This window comes from Orcinus orca, chromosome 1 (assembly GCF_937001465.1).
Source record: "Orcinus orca chromosome 1, mOrcOrc1.1, whole genome shotgun sequence".
In the NCBI taxonomy this organism is placed as follows: Eukaryota; Metazoa; Chordata; class Mammalia; order Artiodactyla; family Delphinidae; genus Orcinus; species Orcinus orca.
In genome coordinates, this window is record NC_064559.1 from 6,506,936 (window position 1) to 6,525,361 (window position 18,426).

The 18,426-nt window shown below is 36.2% G+C and overlaps 1 protein-coding gene across 1 annotated transcript in view; it reads left to right on the plus strand.

Moving 5' to 3' along the window:
* CATSPERE (catsper channel auxiliary subunit epsilon) overlaps positions 1-18,426 on the plus strand; it is a 241,820-nt gene that overhangs the window by 186,034 nt on the left and 37,360 nt on the right. The window contains exon 17 of the mRNA XM_033414427.2: positions 42-121. Coding sequence (XP_033270318.2) covers positions 42-121 — 80 coding nt within the window. The remainder of the gene's footprint in view (positions 1-41; positions 122-18,426) is intronic.

An 18,426-nucleotide genomic window follows, 5' to 3' on the forward strand; every position in this document is an offset into this window, starting at 1 on the left:
GCCAAATATAGAAAATAACTAAAGCATTTTTCCTTTTCTAGAGAGTAAAATATAATTGGGAAAAATATGGCTGCCCACTGAGAGTTGATTTCAGAGAAAAGTTTCACCCTGTGGTTCAACTGTAAGTATATTCTCACTAAAAATTTTAACTTAGTTTGAAAGTTTCAAAATAAAAGTATGAAAAGAAGCCTAATTAATCATGCATTTAATAATAAATATTTTTGAGCACCCAAATATATGCAACACTAGGTTTTCAGTACTAGTTATGGAAAGTTGGATGGTCCATGGTCCCTGCATGTTGAGGGAGATTACAATTTAGAAGCTGAGACATAAGTAGGTAAGAGAGCTGAGACTCCTCTCATGGATGCAGACAGTCTCCTAACCCTTGCTTTATCCTCTCTAAATCTCTCCCCAACCTTCAGCGCCCCTCCCTGTTATAGGAACTATCTCCCCCTGGTGACATATGACTTTTCTTTCCATGTGCCAATAATAACTGAATGCTCGCTAAGAGAGAAACTAGATTACTAATAAGGGATAGTACATGGGGAGATTTCAAAAATATTATCTCTAACTTAATTTTTATAAATAATGTTTCATAAAAAAATATGAATAAAATGCTACAAGGAAGGCTTTTCCAAGTGATTTTGTGCTAGTTTGCTTGCTTCCCTGACTTTATTCTAGATTTATGATTATAAAAAAGTTACAAAGCTTGTTACAAAATTAAAAATATAGAAAAATATGAGACAAGTGACCTAGGTTTCTATTTTTTTTTTTTTTGCTATTATAAACAAAATTGTGGTGAATATCCATTTATATAAATGTATGGACATTAGTCCATATATGCCATGAGGATAAATTACTGGATAATTTATCCAGTAAATTTGTCCAGTAAATTTATCCTCATGGCAGAGGATAATTACTGCCATGAGGATAAATTACTGGAAGTGAAATTCCTATGAGCAAAACATCAAAATTTTAGTCAATGTTTTCAGCTTTTGGGGCCCTCAGGCTGAAGACAGCTTCTGAGATCTCTTAGGGTATGTAGGTGTGAAGTAATGAATCAGGCACTCCAATTTAGTTTTGCCATCAGAGCTTTCTTTGTTGGAATCCAGAAGGCCTCTGCCAGCACGTACTGCCCCCCACTTCTCATCTATGACAGTTCTAAGATTCTGTGCTCTGCCCTAACCCTCTTATGTTACCCTCCTACAATCCCTCTGTCATGGGTTCTCTGAGCAATCAGGCTAATCTGCTATCTTCTTTAGTTTCAATCTTCTAGACATCTAATCATGCCACTTCTTTTCTTGGGCACCCTAGGCACTCCTTCCCCTGCTGAGACCTAGTTTTTTTCTTTGTTTTTTTTGTTTGTTTTATCTAGTGCCTAATCCTCCAGTGGTAAAAAAAATCTCAATGTTCTCTCTCAGAGAAGTGCACTCTTCAGTTCATATCATCATTATTAAACACCTACTTTGCCCCAATTACTGTGCTAGGTACTGGGAATTCAAAAATGACTAACCCAGAATTTCTACTCTCAAGAGCTCAAGAGTCTGATAAATTAGATATGAACTGATATGCTAAATGGAACAATAGAAAGAAATGACATGGGTGGTTGGTATTGAAACTGAAAAGAAAAGAATCCAACTCAGCTATAAAAGGGAGAGGGGCTCTGGAAAGTGTTCCCAGAGCATTTGAGCTGAGTCACTGAGTCTTAAATTATAATGAATATCTAGCTGAAGGCAGAGGAGAGAAGGAGAAGTGGGGAAGGTAACAGGGAACTCAACTGAGTAAGCCTTTCAAGCAAAAATGATAGTTAGAGGAAGAAATTTCATAGTTCAAATGGTATAATGTTATCGGAGCACATAGTGAGGCATGATGTATCAGTAGAAAAGGCTGGGAAACTAGCTAGGTAGAGTCCAGCTCATGGAAGACTTTCTATCCATTCTTATGGTAGAGTGGCATGATTAAATATTTGCTTTAGCTAGTTCTCTCTGGAAGAAGTATAGAAGATGAATTTCAGGGAAACATATCTAAGTAAGGAGACCAGATAGTAAACTGTACTGGTAGTCCAGGGAGGAAAAAAAACCAAATGACTGAGATAGCAACAAAGACAAAAAAGAGGAATCACTTATGAGAAAATTACTCATAGTAACAGGCAGGGCTTGATAATTGATAGATGTGAGTGATGAGGGAAAGAGAGAATGAGGAAGATGAATGAGTCAAAGGTAATATCAATCAGGAGAGATTTTCTGCAAACTTCTACTACTGTTATCTATCCATCTTCAAGCATCTGTGCCCATTAACTCTGTCTGTCTTCCTGTCACCATAGATAAAGTATATGGGTATCTAAGGCCTGTTCCTCCATTTGTGAACTGGATACCAACACCCTTTCCTAATTAAAACCAGTGTTCCTGAAATTGCCCCCTCTTTCTCCTGCATCATCAACTTTACCCTGTCTACTGGATCATCATACAAATATGCAATTCTTTCCCTCACCAAAACCAAAACCTAAACCAAAACAAAAACCCTCTCTTGACCCCACTACCCCTCTCGCTACTATGCTCACTGTCACCAGCTCTTCTCCTATCCTCTCCCAAATCTTTCTCAGTCAGGATTTTACCCCCACCACTCCATTGGCACTGCTAGCCAATGTGACCAACAGCCTTGGCCTCCGGATTGCTAAACTTAGTGGTCAATTCTCAGGTCTCATCTTACTTGATCTCATTAACAAGAATTGACAGTTGATTATTTCCTCCTACTTGAAATATTTTCCTTATTGGGTTTCCAGGATATCACATTTTCCTACTTTTCCTGCTACCTCACTGATAGCTCCTCCTTAATTTCTTAGTTTCTCCTTTTCTCCATGACTTCTTAATGTTGGAATGCCCCAAGGCTCAAAGCTTTCTTTTCTTTTCTCCACTTCAACTTTCTCTTTCAGTGATGTCATCCAGTCTCATGGACTCGAATGTCTCAATATATTGATAAACCCCAAAACTGTATCTTCAGCCTGAATATCCTCCATTGTATTAGTCAAATATGGCTAGGCTATGCTGCAGTAAAAAACCCTAGCATCTCTGTGCTTAACCTTTTTCATGTCATAGTCTGACATATTTCGTACCTACATCATCTTGACATGGCCTCCTAGACTACCACTATGAAAGGGGAAAACTGGAAAAAAAAAAAAAAAGACTAGAGGATTTCCTGGGATATCTTAAAGGGTCGGGCCTAGAAGTGGTTTACATCATTTCCACCCACATCCAATTATCTGGAACCTAATGCCATAGCCCTAATCTAACTCCAAGATGGGCTAGAAAATGTAAACAGGCACAGGGTTATTTGGTGAACACTAACAGTGTCTGCAAAACTCTTGAACTCCAGACCCATAAATCCACATAGATGTTGAATACATAAATCACTTTTCTACTTAGATATTGCCTAGATATATCAAACAACCTGTTCAAAACTGAACTCCTGATCTTACCCTCAAAATCTGCTCCATCAATAGCATTCCTCATTTCAACTGATATCAACCCTATCCTTCTGGCTGTTTGGGTCAAACTTTGGAATCACCCCAGCCATTCTTCCTTTTATATCTTTCATTCAATACATCAGTAAATCCTATTGGCTCTATCTTCAAGATACCTACAGAATCTGACTATTTGTCACCACTTGAACTGCTAACACCCTGATCCAAGCCATCACTACTTGCCTGGATTATTAAAATAGCCTTTCTGTTGGTCTCCCTGCTTCCACCCTTGCATCTCTATAGCAGCAACAGTGAATCATTTAAAATGTTTAGAGCACATCACTCCTAAGCTCAAAATATATAATCACTGAGTAAAAGCCAAGTCGTTACTCTGATTTACAAAGCTCTATGTGATCTGCTGTCCCTGTTACCTTTCTCCTGATGAGCTTCACCTCACTTACTCCATTCTACTCACTTGGCCTCCTTATTGTCCCTCAGGTAAGCCAAGCAGATTCCCACCTCAGGGCCATTGTACCTGCTGCTTGCTGTGCCTGCAATGCTCTTTCCCCAGATGTTCACTTAGTTTGTTCCCTCACTTCCTTCAAGTCTTTGCCCAAATGTCATTTTCTTAAAGAGACTTATGCTGACTGTCATGTTTAAAATTATAAGCTGCCTCTGCACCACCTTCACTCCTCACCTGTCTTTTTTGTTCATGGTATTTATTACCACCTAACAAATTACTTATTTAACTTGTGTATTGTCTTTTCCCCTCTACTATAATGGAAGTTCCATAGAGAAGAGCTTTTTATTTAGTTAGTTCACTGCTATATCCTCCAGCACCTAGATCACTGACTAGCATATAGTAAGCAATCAATAAATATTTGCTGAATGAACTCATGAATTTTATGTCTATGGCTTCCCTAAACTGGACAAATTTTAATACCATCAATTGTAATATAAAATAGAGAATAAAGGGTATGCTTACAGGGGAAGATGACTAGTTGATTTTTAGACATTTTGAATTTGAGTCTGTGTGACATCCAGAAGGAGATGTGCAATAAAATGTTAAATTGAAGCATCTGAAGTTCACGTAAACTGTCTGAGCTAGAGATATATTTGGAAGTTAATAAAAATTTTGTGATATTAAGAATTGTTGTGAGTGATCATAAAGAATTATTGGGGTACATAAGAGGTCCAATTGTACCCCTCTTCCCTGACCAAATCCTGAGTGAATTGAATAATATGAGTCAGAAGATGAATGTTATTACTCATCACTTATTACTGACAAAAAATATATATTGACAGATGTAGCTTACATTTGCAGAAAGTGAACTTCCTGATACTACACCACTAATACTATACCTAACAGGGTTAAAAAGAATCATCTCCCCAGTCACACATATTGTTGATTCACTGTTGGTCTCTCATCTTGGAGGCACTTTAAATGTATAACATAAATGAGAAAAGAACATGTTATCCTACAAGAAATTCACTCATAAGGAGAAAAATGAGAAGCCAAGCCAAGCATGCCCAGCTTATTCTTTTCTAAGTTATCAATCATTTAAGTCAACCCACTTCCCAAGGGGCAAAGTGAATAGAAGAGCAAAGATAGACCAAGAATGTTATACTCATTGAGCTCCCTCCACATAAAAGGAAGTATCAAAAGTTTTGTTTCATTTTAACCATAATATGGAAAATAAGAAGAGTTATGAGCCAAAGATTTACACTACTAAAAACCAAACAAAAAAAACCAATATTCAAACGTGGTGAGAGGAAAAAAGAGTCTAGAAATAAGAGCCAGAAAAAAACATTCAGAGAAACACAAGGACAACATAGATAATGTGGAATTGTGGAAGCAAAGACAATAGGAATTTTTTTTCCTTTGTCTTTTATTTATTTATTTATTTTGTTTTGGTTTTCTGGGTTTTTTTTTTTTAACATCTTTATTGGAGTATAATTGCTTTGCAACGGTGTGTTAGTTTCTGCTTTATAACAAAGTGAATCAGTTATAGCTATACATATATCCCCATATCTCTTCCCTCTTGCGTCTCCCTCCCTCCCACCCTCCCTATCCCACCCCTCTAGGTGGTCACAAAGCACCGAGCTGATCTCTCTGTGCTATGCGGCTGCTTCCCACTAGCTATCTATTTTACATTTGGTAGTGTATGTATGTCCATGCCACTCTCTCACTTTGTCCCAGCTTACCCTTCCCCCTCCCCACAATAGGAATTTTTTTTTTTTTTTTTTTTAGCAGTACGCGGACCTCTCACTGTTGTGGCCTCTCCCGTTGCGGAGCACAGGCTCCGGACGCGCAGGCTCAGTGGCCATGGCTCACGGGCCCAGCCACTCCACGGCATGTGGGATCTTCCCGGACCGGGGCACGAACCCGTGTCCCCTGCGTCGGCAGGAGGACTCTCAACAACTGCGCCACCAGTGAAGCTCACAATAGGATTTTTTAAGAAAAAATGAGTAAAAGAGTCAAATTCAGAGAGACCTACTAAACCATCACTGAAAATGTCCATTGGATTTGACATTAGAATAGCATTCGTGAACTTTATAAGAGTAGTTTCTATGAAATGATGAGAACAGACAGAAGTCAGATTGCAGGGCGTTTGCAAAATCAAAGATTTTTATGTAGGGAAAAAATGTAGCCTACACTTTTTCAACTTTTGGTTGAAATTTACCTATAGAGTAAAACACAAAATCATGAGGTTTCTTTTTTTAGGATAAAAGATATCAGCATGTTTACAATTCAAGTTTACAGTTTACATGTTACAGTTGTGCTTTCTTTAATAAAGGAAGAAAAGTTTAAAATCAGTCATTCTGAATATGGTAATGCAACAGACTGAGCTCACTTGAGCCACTCCCCATCCACACATAATCCTTGATAAAACATAACAAAATAGTTTATGCATAGCCAAACTTGAAAAAAAGAAAGAGCAATCTCTAGGTGATACAAGTAAAGAGAGAACTCTAAAAGTAGTCAGCTCCAGGTGATCTACTGTAGTCCAGGAATATTGATCCAGGATACTGCAAGTAGGAATTAGGAGATAGGGTTTTAAAGCCTCTGTGGGGCCAGGAAGATCTTTCATAAATCCAGGATATATGAAGACTAGAAAATTCTACTCAATGACAAGAGAAACAAGGAAGAAAGTTTTACCTGCATGAATGTGGGAAAAATATCTCCTGTAAGAATGTTAGATGTCAACCTCAGGCTGTATGTGGACAGGGATCTAAATTTAATGTATATACATAGGAAAAGACTATAGTAATAAAAATCAATAGATGAAAAAAGAAGCTAAAAACATGTCACGTAGCCATAAAATCCCTAAGGCTCCAACAGAAGCAATTGAAAAAGTAAATCCAGTGCATAAGACTCCCACTGGAAAAATCACCACCACCAAAGAATTGTCAATAAATGTTTACCAACCATATGAGGAAATGGGAGAGTTAGAAGATAAAATAAATTGAAAGATAGGCCCAACAAAACTAAAAATAACAAAGCAATCTGAACAATACATAAAATATTGTTAAAGAAAAATAAAGAAAAAGGAAGACAAATATAACAAACTATAACAAAAAATATGACTATGAAAAGAAAGTAGGGGGACTTCCCTGGCAGTACAGTAGTTAAGACTCCACACTCTCAATGCAAGGGGCATGGGTTTGACCCCAGGTTGGAGAACTAAGATCCAGCATGCCACACAGTGTGGCCTAAAAAAAAAAAAAAGAAAGAAAGAAAAGAAAGTAGGCATATTTTAAAAAGATAGAAATTCTGGATATAAAATCATAGCTATTAAATTCAAAAGTTTAGAGATGATTACAAACCATTAAAGATATGGGTAAAGAGAGGGTTACAAAAAAAAAGAAAGAAAGAAAGAGAGAGAGAGAGAGACATGGAAATCAACCAGAATGCAGCACAAATAATTAAGGAGATATAGAAATAAGAAAGAAGTTAAGAAAAAATTGAGAAAAGAATGACAAATTCTTCTAACATGTGCCTAATAGTTTTCTCCAGAAGAAGAAATTAGAGAAAATGGGTTGGAAAGGGAAGTGAAACTCAATCAAATAAAATGTGAAAACTTCCCATAATTTATTAAAGGGCTAATTCATCAGGGTGAAAATTGACACAAAGTCTTAAGTAACTCAAAATGAAATCATAGAACACAAAAGAAAAAGAGAAAATGTTTATATGCTGCCATACAGATAAGATAGATTACCCACAATAGACTGCCACTTATATTGAGAGATTTCTTACCAGCAAAAATAGGACAAAAATAATAGAATGATATTTTCATTGATCTGAGGGAAAAGAATGTTAATCTTAGATTGTAAATCTAGATAAATTTTATTAGAGAGTTAAGGTGAAATAAATACCTATGCAAATAAAGAGTTTACATTAAAAATCCTTAATAAAAACAAAACAAAAAACTACTGAAGGATTTTATTCAATAAGAAGAAAAATAAGCCCAAAAAGGAAAATAACAAAGTAGAGGAATCAATCATAAGGAAAGAAATTATTGGTTAAAGTAAAGAAAGATAAACTGTAGAAATAAATTTTAAGAATAATATCTTTGATGAATGTGAAAACAAGATAGAAATGAAATAATACTACTCAACATGTGGAATTGAAGTAAGATGATTAGAGTTAAATTATTCTGAAATCTTAGCATTGTTTAGGTGTGGGGTCAAGATTTTAAAGTGAAGAGTCACTAAAAGAAGAATAGAAAGAACAAAGTGGGGTTATTTTTGAAAAAACTTGATAAGAAGAAAACTTAATGAACATACAAAATACCGTTTTCTTTTCCTCCAGGGCACACACCTAGACTCTGTTTCTAAACATGCTTTGCAGTTAAGTGGGGCCATATGCCTGAATACTGCACAGTGGAATGTGGTCCAAAGTGTCACATGACCAGTCAGGCTTGGACTCTGCCCCCCATAAAAAAAATTAAGTTTTGCATAATCCTCCCAGCTATCTCTTTTTATCTTCTATCATCTGCCAGTTTTGGAGAATCCAAAAAGGACTCAGAAACATTATGGTCTACTAAATGGAAAAAGTCTGGGTTTCTAAAGGATTATGTGGAGCAGAGCATCTCCCCTCATCTAATTCCACCCACAGTGGACCATAAAATGAGTAAGGAATAAACTTTATTGTGTTAACTTACTGAGATTTTGAGGATTGTTGTAGCAATGAAGTTAGACCAACTTAAACTATTGAGCAATGCTATAGATGAAAAGAGAAAAAAATACAGTTAGTAAAAAGAAAAAGTTACATAGTAGAAATACACATAAATATATTAATAATGACCAAAATTTTAAAGCACTTACTTCTATATTAAAAGACAATAATTCTAAGATTGCATTCTTAAATGAAGTCAGGTATACGTAATTTATGAGAGAAATGTCCAGTAACTGTTAGACCTTAGAAGAACGTTCAGCACGTTGAATTCAAGATCAAAATACAATAAATTAAAATGTCTCTATACATCAGTAAATGCTAACTAGAATCTATAGTTGATCCTTGAACAACCCTCCATGTACATATAATAAATAATAATAGTAATAATAATAAAATAATAAAATTCACATATAACTTATAGTTGGCTCTCCACACATGTGGTTCCTCCATACTGCTGTTCCACATCTGCGGATTTAAACCTACCACAGATTTTGTGGTACTGTAGTATTTACTATTGAAAAAAATCTGCATATAAGCACAGCCACACGGTTTAAACCCATTGTTTTTGAGGGTAAACTGTATAATAGAAAAATTATTCCATTCACAATAGCAAAAATAAAATAAAGTAGAATAGATTTAATAAAAGTTGTACAAGATCTGTATAGCAAAATTTATAAAACATTATTAAATACATAGAAGAGGACTATAATACTTGAAAAACTATACCACATGTTTTGATAGAGAGACTCAGTATTATAAAGGTATCAGTTCTTCTCTAATCTATCCATAACTTAAATGAAATTCCAATAAAATTTCATCAGGGTTTTCAGCAGAATTTAACAAGTAGGTCCTAAAATTTATATAGAAAAACAATGGGCTAAAAATATCCAGTCAAATATCTTCCAGAATTGAAGTTCTAGAAATGGCAAAGTAGTTTTATTTGACATACACTCTGCCCAATACCAATTATATATGCTCTAGAGAAACTGTAATAAATAATTCTTTAGAAGCATTAGAGAGCAAAAACTGCAAAAGACATGATCCTTGAAAGAAGGAACGATTTCTAAGTAAGACTGTCCTCTGAAGTCACTTCCTATTTTTTTGGCAGGGTATGAGGGAGTCAGGCTTTAACAGAAAATGACAGATCTACTGAACTTAAGAGACAGACAGTGAAGTATGTGACTGTGAAACAGCTGTAAATTTAGGTGAAAAATCTTGGAAAGGACAGCATCATACAGGAGGAGCAGCAAAAGTATAGAAAACTTTTTCCTCAAATTCTTGGCTAACTCTTGAACTGTGCATGTGTAAGGAAAGGAAGCAGAAATGTCAATATTTACCTGATGCTAGGAGACAAATCTAGACAAAGTCACACCAACTTAGAGGGTATTGGAAAACACCTTAGGCTTTCTTCTGAAACCAAAATGGTTAGCTAAGGACAAAATACTATGTCCCAGGGTTAAAGGCAAAATCGAACAACTGTAAAGCCTTCCAAGTCCTAAAACTAATCTTCATCAGGGTCAGGGAGATCCACCAGTTATTTATCTTCAGAAGAAGAAGAAAGAGAAGGAGAAGGAGAAGGAGAAGGAGAAGGAGAAGAAGAAGAAGAAGAGAAGGAAGAGGAAAAAGAGGAAGAGCAGGAAGAAGAGAAAAAGAAGAACAACAATAGCAACAACAAAACTCTTTAGAGGAAAATAAAAAAACCCAGAGTGTCAACAATGTATAATTTAAATGTTCAGTACAGTAGAGTATTAAAAATTACTAGACATCAAAAGAAGCAGGAAAATGACCCCAAATCAATAAAATGGAGCTAGTAGTAGCAGACTACAGATGACCCATACTCTGATTGGAATTAGCAGACAAGGACTTTAATTCAGCAAGTATAAATATGTTAAAAGATTCTTAGGAAAATTGTAGAGAATGGGTGAACAGATAGGGAATCCCAGTAAAGAAATGCTAACTATTTTTTTAAAAGAGCCAATTTGGGGACTTCCCTGGTGGCACAGTGGTTAAGAATCAGCTTGCCAATGCAGGGGACACGAGTTCAAGCCCTGGTCCAGGAAGATCCCACATGCCGCAGAGCAACTAAGCCTGTGTGCCACAACCACTGAGCCTGTGCTCTAGAGCCCGTGAGCCACAATTACTTAAGCCCACATGCTTGGAGCCTGTGCTCCATAAGAAGAGAAGCCACGACAATGAGAAGACCAGGCACTGCAATGAAGAGTAGCCCCTACTCACCGCAACTAGAGAAAACCCGCATGCAACAATGAAAACCCAATGCAGCCAAAAGTAAATAAATTTTAAAAAGAGTCAGTTTGGAATGCTAGAATAAAAGCAAATACAGCATCTGAAATTTAAAAATAAAAATTAATAGGATGGACTTAATAGGAAGTTAAACAAAGCAGATAAAAAGATTAGTGAAAATAAAGATAGTTCAATGGAAATTATCTAAATTATACCACAGGAAAGAAATTTTTTAAATTATGTGCTTCAATGACCTATGGAACAATATCAAGCAATCTAACTTAAATAGAATTGGAGAATATTTTTTGAAGAAATATTGACTGAAATATATCCAAAGTTGGTGATAAATATTAGCCCATGGATCCCAGAAGCTCAATAAACACCACATCCAAGCACAACATAGACAAATGCTGAAAGCTAAAGAGAAAGAGAAATGCTTAAGAGCAGCTAGACAGGGAAAAAATGATACATTACATTCAGGGGAACAAAGAAAGAATTACAGCAAACTTTTCACCAGAAATAGTAGAGGTCAGTAATTAAACTCAAAAGCTTCTACATGGCAAAGGAAACCATAAACAAAGTGAAAAGACAACCTACAGAATAGGAGAAAATATTTGTAAATGATGTGACTGACAAGGGATTAGTCTCCAAAATTTACAAAGAGCTCATGTGGCTGAATATCAATAAAACAAATGACCCAATCAAAAAATAGGCAGAAGACCTAAATAGATATTTCTCCAAAGAAGACATACAGGTGGGCAAGAGGTACATGAAAAGATGCTCAACGTCACTAATCATTAGAGAAATGCAAACCAAAACTACAATGAGATATCACCTCACACCAGTCAGAATGGCCATCATCAAAAAATCTACAAACAATAAATAGTGGAGAGGGTGTGGAGAAAAGGGAACCCCCTCCTACACTGTTGATGGGAATGTAAATTGGTACAGCCACTGTGGAGAACACTATGGAGGTTCCTTAAAAAACTAAAAATAGAGCTACCATATCATCCAGCAGTCCCACTCCTGGGCATATATCTGGAGAAAACCATAATTAGAAAAGATATATGTACCCCAATGTTCATTGCAGCAGTATTTACAATACCAGGACATGGAAGCAACCTACATGTCCATCAATGAAGGAATGGATAAAGAAGATGTGGTACATATATACAGTGGAATATTACTCTGCCATAAAAAAAGAATGAAATGCCATTTGCAGCAACATGGATGAACCTGGAGATTATCATACTAAGTGAAGTAAGTCAGACAGGGAAAGAAAAATATCGTATGACATCACTTATATGTGGGATCTAAAAAAAAAAATTATACAAATGAACTTATTTACAAAACAGAAACAGACTTACAGACTTAGAGAATGAACTTATGGTTACCGGGGGAGGGGTGGAGGAGGGGGAGGGATAGATTGGGAGTTTGGGATTTACATGTACACACTGCTATATTTAAAATAGATAACCAACAAGGGCCTACTATATAACACAGGGAGCACTGCTCAATATTCTGTTATAAAATAAATGGGAAAAGAATATGAAAAAGAATAGATACATGTATATGTATAACTGGATCACTTTGCTGTACACCTGAAACTAACATTATTAATCAACTATACTCCAATATAAAATAAAAATTTATTATTAATCAGCTATACTCCATTAATCAACTATACTCCATTTTTAATTATTATAAATTAACTATACTCCAATATAAAATAAAAATTTATTAAAAATCTTTAAAAAAAGAAGAAACAGTAGAGGTCAGGTAACAATAGAATGGCATTTTTAAGTGCTGAAGGATAAAAGAACTAGCAAGTTAACTATTAAGTTAACCATAGTATTATCCTATGATCTAGCAATTTCACTTCTGGCTATATATCCAAAAGAAGTGAAAGGAGGGAATAGAACAGATATTTGTACATCATATTCTTAAGCAGCATTATTCATAATAGTCAAAAGGTGGAAGCAACCCAAGTGTCCATTGACAGATAAACAGATAAACAAAATGTGATACATATCTACAATGGAGTATTATTCAGCCTTAAAGAAGGCAATTCTTACACATGCCTCAACATGCATGAATCTTAAAGACATTATGCTAAAAGAAAAATGCCAGTCACCAAAGGACAAATACTGTATGATTCCACTTTCATGAGGTACCAAGAGTTGTTAATTCATAGAAAGTAGAATGGCGCTTTCCAGGGGCTGCAGGATAAGGGGAATGGCAAGTTATCATTTAATGGGTAAGAAATTTCCCTTGCAGAACATTTGATCCTGTCTAAAATGTCCATAAGACATTTGATCCAAAAGATATTTGGTCCATGCCAAAAAGTTCTTGAAATGTGGTTCTGTCCAAAACATTCATGAAAATATTTGGTCTATGCTAAATAGTTTTGACAGGACCAAATATCAAGGACTTTTTGATGTGGACAAAATGTCTCCATAGATGTTTTGGACAGGACAAAATGTGACCAAATATAAAGAACATTTTGGCATAGATCAAATGTGTTATGGACATTTTGGACAGGAGCAAATGGTCCTGCAAATATCAAAGAAGGACATTTTGGGATGGACCAAATATATTATGGACATTTTGGACAGGATTAAATGTCTGCTAACTGGAATTTCAGTTTTGCAAGATGAAAAGATTATGTAGACAGATGGTCGTGATCATACAACGAAGTTTTATGCTTAATGCCACTGAACTGTATATTTAAAAATGGTTAAAATGCTAATTTTTACATTGTGCATATTTTTCATGATAAAAAAATCTGGTGAGAGGAGATCAAGATGGTGGAGTAAAAGGACATGGACTCTCCCTCTGCCCCCACCCCATGAACACATTGAAAATACAGCTACATGTGGAAAATTCTCACTGAAAACTAACTGGAGACTGGCAGAAAGACTCCTATACAACCTAGGCTGTCAGAAAGATCCATGCAGAATTGGGTAGGAAGGGAAGAAAAGTGATCAGGTCAGGATCTGTGAACCTGGGAGGGGATTCAGAGGAGAAAGGTTACATGGATGAAGATCCTCCCTAGGGAGTGAGCAGTTCAAACCACCTATTGGGTGCCCGAGCCCTGGGGTCTAACACTGTGAAGACGAGCCCCCTTGGCTGGTTGGAAGGCCAGTAGGACTAACAGAAGGACTGTAGGAAGCCTGAACTCCACTCATGAAGAGCACACACTTGCTTGCTCCTGAAGCAGGGTGGAGAGGGTGAATTGAGACTGCACAGGTGGCTGGCTGGTTTCCCATGATGTCCCAGCGCACATCCTAGCCTGAGCCAAATGACCACTTGAGTCCTGCTTGTTTCATGACACAATTCCACACCTTAGCTAGGATGGTAGAGGCCAAAGGGAGGCTCATCTGTGAGGGACAAAGGAGGTTCGGACTCAAAGCAGTGTCTGAGTGGAGTGGGGGCAGCCATTACTGGCACTTTCACAGGCATCACATTGGAAGCAGTCCAGGTGTCTGACCCCAGCCAGACCACCACAGTCTGTACCCTGACACATGCCGAGCATCCATGCCAGCCCCTCTTATTCCAGCACTGCTTCCCTCTGGGATGAGGGTTCCAGTGCTGGGAGGCGGGAGAGCACACACTTAAAGGGAACAGAGCCAGCTCAGAGCCAAACTTCAGGGCTTCTGCTTCAGCAACTTGGGACTTGACCCCTCCCTTTATAGGGTGGTGATGGTCACAGAGCAGAGGAGAAGCCCTGGCTGACACCTGGCTCTGGCCCTACCATCTCCAGTCCCACTTCCTACCAAGGTGATGGTTGCCAATACACCCTGCAAAAAGATAGGACTTGTGTTCACTTCAGATCCAGCTCTCCCACCAAAGCCACTGGGCACATGCACACTGTATAGGGATGCTCTCATAAAGGGGCACCCCTTCAAGACTGCAATAGGTAACTGTTTCATCTAATTTCATACACACAGAGAGAGTTGAGCAAAATGAGAATACAGAGGAATTTGTTTCAATTGAAAGAGCAACAGAAAACCCCTGAAAAAACAACCAGTGAAAAAGCGGTAAACAATTTACCAGATAAAGAGTCAAAGCATTAGTAATAAGAATGCTAACTGAATTAGGAAAAAGAATAGATGAACACAGTGAGAGTTTTAACAAAGAACTAGAATATGAAAAAGAACCAGTCAGAACTGAAGCATATGATAACTGAAATGAAAAGCACAGTAGAAGGAATGAACAGCAGACTAGGTGATATAGAAGAATGTGGAAAACATAGGCAGAACACTCTATGACATAAATCACAGCAAGATCCTTTTTGACCCACCTCCTAGAGAAATGGAAATAAAAACAAAAATAAACAAATGGGACCTAATGAAACTTAAAAGCTTTTGCACAGCAAAGGAAACCATAAACAAGACCAAAAGACAGCCCTCAGAATGGGAGAAAATATTTGCAAATGAAGCAACTGACAAAGGATTAATCTCCAAAATTTACAAGCAGCTCATGCAGCTCAATGTCAAGAAAACAAACAACCCAATCCAAAAATGGGCAGAAGACCTAAATAGACATTTCTCCAAAGAAGATATACAGATTGCCAACAAACACATGAAAGAATGCTCAGCATCATTAATCATTAGAGAAATGCAAATCAAAACTACAATGAGATATCATCTCACACCAGTCAGAATGGCCATCATCAAAAAATCTAGAAACAATAAATGCTGGAGAGGGTGTGGAGAAAAGGGAACACTCTTGCACTGATGGTGGGAATGTGAATTGGTTCAGCCACTATGGAGAACAGTATGGAGGTTCCTCAAAAAACTACAAATAGAACTACCATATGACCCAGCAATCCCACTACTGGGCATATACCCTGAGAAAACCAAAATTCAAAAAGAGTCATGTACCAAAATGTTCATTTCAGCTCTATTTACAATAGCCAGGAGATGGAAACAACCTAAGTGTCCATCATCGGATGAATGGATAAAGAAGATGTGGTACATATACACAATGGAATATTACTCAGCCAGGTTCAGAAAGCACAGAGGGTCCCAAACAAAATAAACTCAAACAGACCCAGACTGAGACATATCATAATTAAAATAACAAAGGTTAAAAATAAAGAGAGAATTCTAAAGGTAGCAAGAGAAAAACAAAAAGTCATATAAAAGGGAACACCCATAAGGCTATCAGCTAATATTTCTACAGAAACTTTGCAGGCCAGAAGGGAGTGGCATGATCTATACAAAGTGCTGAAAGGGAAAAATCTTCAATCTAGGGTACTTTGCCCATCATGATTATTATTTAGAATTGACGGAGAGATAAAGAACTTCTCAGACTAGCAAAAACTAAAAAAGTTCATTAATACTAAATCTACCCTAAAAGAAATGTTAAAAAGTCTTCTCTAAGTGGAATAGAATAGGCTATAACAAGAAGAAAGAATCTATAGGAAAGGGAAAAAAGGAAGAATCTATAGTAAAGGCAAATATATAGTAAAGGCTGAGGATCAACCACTGAAATAAGTTAGTATGAAGATTAAAAAACAAAAAAATGTAAAATCAACTATAACTACAATAATCAGTAAAGGGATAAACATGAAGATACAAAATATGACATCAAAACCAAAAATGTGGTGGAAGGAAGTAAAAAATGTAGATCTTTTAGATTGTGCTTGAACTTAAAGGACTACCTGTTTAAAACAGATGTAGTTATAGGTCAATATGTTGGAACCTCATGGCAACCACAAATCAGAAACATATACTAGATACACGGAAACTAGAGAAAAAGGAACAAAAACATACCACTAAAGCCAATCATCAAATCACAAGGGAAGGAACTAAAAGAATAGAGAAGAACTACAAAACAACCAGAAAACAAGTAACAAAACCACATTAATACATACCTATCAATAACTACTTTAAATGTCAATGGACTAAATGCACTAATCAAAAGACATAGGTTGGTGATTGGATTAAAAAAACGAGACCCATCTATATGCTGCTTATAAGACATGCACTTCAGAACTAAAGACACACACAAACTGAAAATGATGGAATGGTAAAAGATACTTCATGCAAATGGAAACAACAAGAAAGCAGGGATAGCAATACTCATATCAGACAAAATAGACTTTAAAACAAGGTCTACAATAAAAGACAAAGAAAGGCATTATATAATGATAAATGAATCAATACAAGAAGAGAATGTTACACTCGTTAACATACATACACCTAATATAGGAGCACCTAGATATATCAGGCAAATATTAACAGACATAAAGGGAGAAATTGACAATAATACAATAAGAGTAGGGGACTTTAACACCCCACTTACATCAATGAACAAATCACCAGACAGAAAATCAATAAGGCAACAGTGGTCTTAAATGACACAATAGACCAATTGGACTTAATAGATATCTACAGGACATTCCATTCAAAACCAGCAGAATACACATTCTATTCAACTGCACATGGAATGTTCTCAAGAATAGATCACATGCTAGGCCAAAAAACAAGTCTCAACAAATTTAGAAGGACAGAAATTATATCAAGCATTTTTTTCTGACCACAACAGTATGAAACTAGAAATCAATCACAGGAAGAAAAACGGGAAAAGCACAAACACATGGAGACTAAACAACACACAACTAAAAAAACCAATAAGTCAATGAAAAAATCAAAGAGGAAATCAAAAAATACTTGAGACAAATGAAAATAGAAACACAACTTTCCCAAATCTATGGGATGCAGCAAAAGCAGTTCTAAGAGGGAAGTTTATAGCAATACAAGCCTACCTCAAGAAATAAGAAAAATCTCAAATAAACAACCTAACCTATCACCTAAAGGAATTAGAAAAAGAGGAACAAACAAAGCCCAAAATAAGCAGAAGCAAAAAAGTAATAAAGATCAGAGAGAAAATAAATAAAATAGAGACCAAGAAAAAATAGAAAAGATCAATAAAAGCAAGAGCTTGTTTTTGGAAAACATAAAAAAATTAATGAACCTTTAGCCAGGCTCATCTAGAAGAAAAGAGAGTACCCAAGTAAAATAAGAAATTAAGGAGAAGAAACAACAACCAATATCACAGAGATATAAAAAATCATAAGAGAATACTATGAACAGTTATATGCCAACAAATTGTACAACCTAGAAGAAATGGACAAATTTGTAGAAACATACAACCTTCCATGGTTGGATCAGGAAGAAATATACAATCAATCTGAACCAACTTATCACTAGTAGTGAAATTGAATTTTTAATTAAAAAAACTCCCAGGAAACAAAAGTCTAGGACTGAAGAGCTTCACAGGGGAATTCTACCAAACACACAAAGAAGAGTTAATATCCTTTTCAAACTATTCCAAAAAATTGGGACACTCCCAAATTCATTCTTCATGGCCATAATTACCCTGATACCACCCCAGACAAAGACACCACAAAAAAGAGAATTACAGGCCAATATCTATGATGAATTTAGATGCAAAAATCCTCAACAAAATATTAGCAAAACGAATTCAACAATATATAAAATGATAAAGTGTGATTTATTCCAGGGATGCAAGACTT